General features: G+C 44.5%; 1 protein-coding gene across 1 annotated transcript in view; it reads left to right on the top strand.

Moving 5' to 3' along the window:
• The first annotated feature begins 1,641 nt into the window (after positions 1–1,641).
• SLC25A14 (solute carrier family 25 (mitochondrial carrier, brain), member 14) overlaps positions 1,642–6,720 on the top strand; it is a 75,145-nt gene continuing 70,066 nt past the window's right edge. The window contains exon 1 of the mRNA XM_006881868.1: positions 1,642–1,716. Within this exon, the coding sequence (XP_006881930.1) occupies positions 1,642–1,716 (75 nt within the window). The remainder of the gene's footprint in view (positions 1,717–6,720) is intronic.

Consider the following 6,720-nt stretch of genomic DNA (forward strand, 5'->3'; position numbering starts at 1 on the left):
GCTCCCTAAAACTCCCCCAGAACTCCCTTGAAAAGCACCACAGCATAGTAATTAAGAACCTAGGCTCTGAAGTCATAACTGTGCTTGAATCACAACCTCAATTTCTTAGGGCCTCAGTTTCCTCATCTGTCAAAAGGGGGAAATAGCAGGACCTGTTTTATAGAGTAAAACTCTTGTTAGGTATTACTGAGTCAAAGACATTCATAGGGAATCTTTGAACAACAGATCTGAACCTTGCCTTATTTGGCACCAACCTTACCATTGATATGCTGGAGCCCACACACTGTTATAATCACTCTGTCAACACATCGTACTGAGCATCTTCCTCTCTTTCTCTGACCAGTTACGTTTCACAGCATTATGTTTTTTTCCAAGGCTGGATTCTCCAAACAATACACCCAAAGCCTGGGAAACAAGGTTTCATCAACCTTGTCTCTATGAAGTACAACTGTGGTACTTCTTCCAAGACAGACTTATTTGTTCTTTAGGCATTCCGTATTCTTTTCATTAAGAACTCTTTTCTAACACCACAATTCAAAGGCATTGATTCTCCAGTCCCTCCTTTTTCCACGTCCAGCAGGAAACCTCACTCCACTACACCACAGGTCTAACTCCTTGCCGCTCATCTTGTTCAAGCCACACGCCCCTGCCTAACCACGCCCCTTAGCATTCCTCTAGCCCCGCCCCTCACCTCCTCTAGCCAATCTGCATTACTCCAAGTCCTATAGCCACGCCCCCTACAAGCCACACACTCCCATTGCCCCTTTCTTACATTTCCCCCCACCACCACAATGCCTCTCCTTTAAATGAGTTCTGGTGGTTTAGCGGTTAAGGGGCTGCACTGCTAACTCAAAGGCACCCAGTCCACACCCACCACTGGTTCGCACCCACCACTTGGCATACGGTTCGAATCCACCACCTGCTCCACGAGAAAGACGGCAACCTCCTCTTGCGATTTACAGTCTTCGGAGGGTCAACTAGGAGTCGGTTCCGACTTGAAGGTACACACCAACAAAAACCTCTAATGCGACACCTCTGCCCTTCTCTGGCTTGCATGCCAACTGCAGGTGCAGCCAAACCCGTTAGCTCCCTATCCTTGCACTTCCGCGAACCAGACGCGCCTCCACCCGCGCCCGCAGCAGGCCTACTCTCCGCCCCTTGTCGTTTCCACCTCTCCTTTAGCGCTTTTTTTTTTCTCCCGGAGGAGGTGAAGTTGGGATGGCTGCACAGAGGTTGCCCGGGCGACGCCATGCTTACTTCCGCTGATCTCAATGCTTCCGGGTTGGCGTTGCGGTGGTGTTTCCGATTGAGGGAGCCCCGGCTTCCCAGTCGTCCTATGAGCCCGAGCAGGTGAGGGGGAACTCCTGGACTGGCAGGCTGGGGAGCGGGGCTGGGCCGCGAGGGGCCAGGTTGGCCGGGCTCCCGGCCTGGGAGGGACTTAACGGTCCTCTGGTCTCTCTCTCCCCTCAGCTGAGTCCCTTCCCTGTCTTTCACTCTCCTGACATCGGTGGTTTCACTTCTTCGATTGAACCCTGCTTCTCGACCCCCCTGGGAGGCCGCCTCCTTCAGGCGCCTCCTTTCTCTCCACGAGCTCGCTCTGACAGCTGAGGAACTGGCAAGATCCTGCTACCCACAGGGTGAATGGGTATCTTTCCTGGAATAATCCTTATTTTTCTAAGGGTGAAGTTTGCAACGGCGGCCGTGATTGTAAGCGGAGTAAGCAAACACCTCCATTGTATTAGTGTGACGGATGCTGTTGGAAAGATGATGGCCCCCTCAGTACCTTACCCTACTAATCTTTGAGCTTGAGGCATTGGAGGCATCTATTAAAATGCAGTTCAGTTAAGTAACCGGGGTGACAGCCATTACTGAACAAGAATTCATTGTTCAGGCAAGGTAACAAACAGCAGAGACGTTTCTAGTTTTCTGTTAGTGATTCCTTGGATTTCTCCCAGGCTAGCGATGCTTAGAATAGTCACGAATCATTCCCTCGCTACCATTCCCTATATCATCAAATTCCTTTATGTCTATTGAAGAAGTTATCTCAGACCTCACTGCCTGCAAGCATGCTTGTCTGCTTTTCTGTCCACCAGCCAAAGCTACTGGTCCAGCCTTTCCTATGTTCAATCCACTCTGCTTGCTGCAACCCTATTAACCCAGCTAAACTGTCAATTTCCTCAAGTCACTTTCCTGGTGTGCCACTTACAGTGTGTGTGCCCCCTCCTCTTGTATTTCAAATGTTTCATCATAAGCTACAGCTTATATACTTATTGTCTGATACTGTCTCCATTGTTGTTGCTGTTATGTGCCGTCGAGTCACCTGCTACTCATAGCGACCCTATGTACAACAGCCCTAAACCCTGCTCTATCCTTTGCCAGTCTTATTGTCTCTGACACACCTATCCCCATTACCCTAGTGAACTGAGTCAATCCATCTCACTGAGGGTAGACAAGGGAATTCGCTGTTTCCTTTAATTTACCATCTTCCTGCTCCCTCTCCAAACCATATTCATGCCTGCCTCCCCATGCTGTGCCTGTTCCCACGTTCTTGTCATTGTCATCCTGTTTCAGTCCCCACCCCCTTTCCCTTAGCTAAATTAATTCTGTTTGCCCTCTGCCAAGGCCCATCTCATCTTCATAAGCCTTTCAGAGTATTCAAGTCCTTACTAATTTGTCTCTTTTTCTCCAATGAATGACTTTGATTTCTGCCACTAGATTCTAAGCTCTTGAAAGTGAAGTACTTTATTTCACATGCTTGTTTCCCCCACCATTCCCATCTCCTTGATTGTCCAGGGATGGTAGGTTAGATGGTAAATATTGTCATGGTGTTAAAACAGGTGTTCTGAGTTAGTTAGTTTTATTTTGACATGGTAGTCATACCTGTGGCATATGTTTGCCTCTGCTGTGTTACCTCTTAAATCTGAGACTCTCTAATGTTTACCCTTTTCTTCAGGAGAAAGTGAGAGAGGCCCCCAGGATTTCCTGACCAGCTCTTTGGAGTAGTGTAAGGTGATATAATTAGCCTTTTGGGATATTAAGAATCTCCTTTTTTTTAGACTATCATTTTCCTTATTCAGATCTTCAGAGTGCAGAAAAATATATCTTCATTTTGAAGACAATTTTTATAGGCTTTTGATAGAATGAAAACATTGAATGACTCTCCATTTTAGGAAGCTCTGGTGTTTTAGTGGTAAAGAGTTGCACTGGCAATCCAAAGGCACATGGTTCAAATCCAATCTCCTATGCAATTTATAGCCTCTGAAAACCCAGTAGAGCTGTGGGTCAGTTCTGATTAGATGGTACACACCAAAATTTGTATTTTTAGGGGACTCTAGTGGCTTAGTCTGTAGGGACATGCACTGCCAGTCTGAAGGTGACACCTCTCTTGTGGTTTGAATCCACCAGTGGCTCTTTCAGAGAAAGATAGGCAAGCTCCTCCCATTCAATTTGCAGCCTCCTGCTGGAGGGTCCACTATGAGGCAGTTCAGACCTGATAGCAGTGAGAGAGAACTTCTATTTTCATTTTGATAGAACTTCTTTTCTTTTACCCATATCTGGGTTTAGCTTCCACAAGTTACAGTCTTTTTTAGTGAGATTGGGGCATTTTATACAAGTAATTTCTCTGCAGCAAAAGCAAGAGCAGGGGGTTAGTAGGCAATGGATCTCCAGAGATCAGAAGCATGCCCAGTGTTGTTATATAGTGTAGGTCACGTTCAACATGTTATCTTTCTGGTTTCTCCCATAATCTTTAGCATACAGGCTGTATACCCAAGCAAATGTTGTCATTGGAAAACCAACCACTTCCTTAATGTATTTCCACTTCTGTGCAAACCCTTCAGAGAGTTTTTTTAAAAAAAATACTGTGAGGCATAGTGTCTAACTTCCAAGATCTTACATAAATAATTAGGAGAAGCAAATAGAGGGTCAATCTCATTCAAGCCCTTTTTTAAAGACTCAGATTAAGATAAGGGATAAATGAAAGGTTAGAAAACCATGGCATATGAGTAGAATAAATAGGTGGGATGTTTAATATCATTTGTGTAGTTGTTATTATGTGCCATCGAGTTGCTTGCTACTCGTAGTGGCCTTATGTACAACAGCCCTGAACCTTGCTCTATCTTGAACCAACCTCATTGTCTCTGACACACCTACCCCTATTACCCCAGTCAATCCTTCTCATTCAGGGTCTTCCCCTCATGTGCTGTCCTTCCACCCTCCCAAGCCTGAGGTCCCTCTCCAAGGACTGGTCCCTCCTTGCAACATGTTCAGAGTGTGAGAGAGAGCTTCAAAAGCCTTGCCTCCCAGGAGCAGCCTGGTTTCATCCTCTCCAGGAAGAACCTGTTTGTTCTCCTAGCAGACCTGGGGGTTTTAGCTGATAGCATAATGATTCAATAGTTTGATGTGTTTCTCCCCCAGGTGAGTACAAATTCCAGCTGTAGTCACTGGATATTATATAGCATATGGTTTTGGTTTTATGGCTAGAGGAAGATAAGAAATAATATGAAGGGCTCCCCTAGGGCAAACGAATATATTTTTTTTCCCAATATCGCCTCCAAAGAATGGGTGAAACCTAGAGAAAGGCAGATTTTTGGCTCAGAGTGAGCATGGTCAGTCTAAATCGGCCCTAACCCAAGGTGATGCAGGGATGCTGTATAAGCTCGTTCTTGCATAGCACTGGAGGGCAAGAATTTTTCCTGTTGGAGAGAAGAGCAAACAGTGGTGTTGGTGATGGTAGAGTTAGATTTAGCTAGTAGTCCCTCGACTTGTGGATCTCATATACCAGTACAATTTCAAGTGCGGGGAAGGGGACAGGAACATAGGATACTCATTCATATTTTGCCTACTAAAGGCCCTCAAATGCAATCAGCTGCCAATTACTATTACCATTATTTCATATAAGACAGGTAATATGTTTATTGCTCTGGAGTAAGCACATGGTTTCATCATAATAGACAGCTCTTTGGATGAAGTACATTTAGCTCGTTAAAAGGCAATAGATGCTTTTTAAAAAAATTATAATTGTGAAAACTTTATTAGGTAATCCTTGGTTGACTGATCCTTCTGCTCCTGCTGTGATCCTGTTTCCTGTCTTTCTCTGAGCTCATTATTGTTCCCTGAACCCTGAGCATTAGTAACAGGTATTCAGGATCCCTGGTTGAGAAGTGGTTAAAGTGCTTAACTGCTAAACAAAATATGATCAGCTTGAGTCCCACAGTTGCTCTACTGGGAGAAATGTATACAGCCTGCTATTATAAAGATTTACAGCCCTGGAAGCCTTCTGGGGCAGCTCCACTCTGTCCTAAGCATTGCTATGACTCAGAAACAAGTCCCTGGCAGGCTTAGCTTTGGAGTTCAGCAGGTATTAAAACTCTGATGAGTGTAGCTTTCTCTGGAATGAGAAGAGTTCAAAGAAATTGTGAAGCAAGAGCTTTGGAGAGAAGCATAGCTGTAGTCTGAAACATTTAAGGCTTGCGGGGAATCTACAAGTTGGTGAACGAATGAAGAGAACATTTTCCTTTTTTTGCTGGAACTCAAAGAAAGCATGCCGCGACCCTGGATTTTTTTTGCCTACTTTCACATGTATCCTGTTTTACTCTCAATTCTAACGTTAACATTTCAACGTGGCTAAAATTTTGCTAAGTATTTTAGTACACAAGATTCTTATTTTGAGCTGCAGCTGATATTGGCTCAGTTAAGAGCTCGGCTCCTGACTGAAAGATGAGTATTTCCATTCTACTAGCTGCTCCCTTGGAGGAAGATGTGACTTCCATAAAGGTGGACATCCCTGGAAGCCCCGTGGGGCAGTTCTTCTCTGCCGACAGGATCACACACCATGAGTTGGAATCAGCTTGACAGCGATGAGTTTCTTTCCTTTCTTTCCGACTTTGCCTTTTAGAATTCTTTTCAACAGCTATCCTCCAAAGGGGCTATGTATTCCACACACTGTATGTCTGAATGCACTGGCTGATCACATTATATTGAAAGGAAGTTGCCATACTTATTTTTATGCGCTGTAACTAAAGGATTAGCTGACATGTTTGCTGGTTTTGTTGTTTGTTTTTTTTTTTCTGGAGAATTGTTCTTTTTTGCTTCCTCTCATCGTCATTGAAGACAATTGAGTTGGAAATGACTTATAGTGGACCCTCTATTAGGTTTTCAGATGGGAGATTCCCATGTTTTTCCCGTGGTGCAGCTGGTGGATTTGAACCCCATACCTTTGTGTTGACAGCACAAGTTCTTACCATTAAACCACCAGAGCTTTTCTGTGCTGCTTCCAGTTGTTAGGTGCAATTGAGTTGAGTACGACTCATAGTAACCCTATGAATAATAGATCTGAACCCTGTCCTGTCCTGTGACATCCTCACTATCTCCAACACTCTTGAGCCCATTACAGCAGTCACTATGTTAATCCACCTGCTTGAGGGTCTTCCTCTCCTTCGCCCTCCCTCCACCTTTTAAACCATGATGTCCTTCTCCAAGGAATAAGCTCTTCCAGCAGTATGCTCAAAGTATGTCAGACATACTTCATCATCTTTGCCTCCAAGAAGCACTCTGGCTGCACTTTCTCTAAGATACATCTGTTTGTTGTCTGGCAATCCATGGAATAGTCAGTGCTCTTCTCCAGCACCACAGTACAAAGGCATCAGTTCTTTTTTTTCCATTTTTTTATTAAATTTTATTAATTTTAATGAATATTTACAGAGATTTTGGGTTTCCATT

This window comes from Elephantulus edwardii, unplaced genomic scaffold (genome assembly GCF_000299155.1).
Source record: "Elephantulus edwardii isolate Elephantulus edwardi_28Jun2011 unplaced genomic scaffold, EleEdw1.0 scaffold00016, whole genome shotgun sequence".
In the NCBI taxonomy this organism is placed as follows: domain Eukaryota; kingdom Metazoa; phylum Chordata; class Mammalia; order Macroscelidea; family Macroscelididae; genus Elephantulus; species Elephantulus edwardii.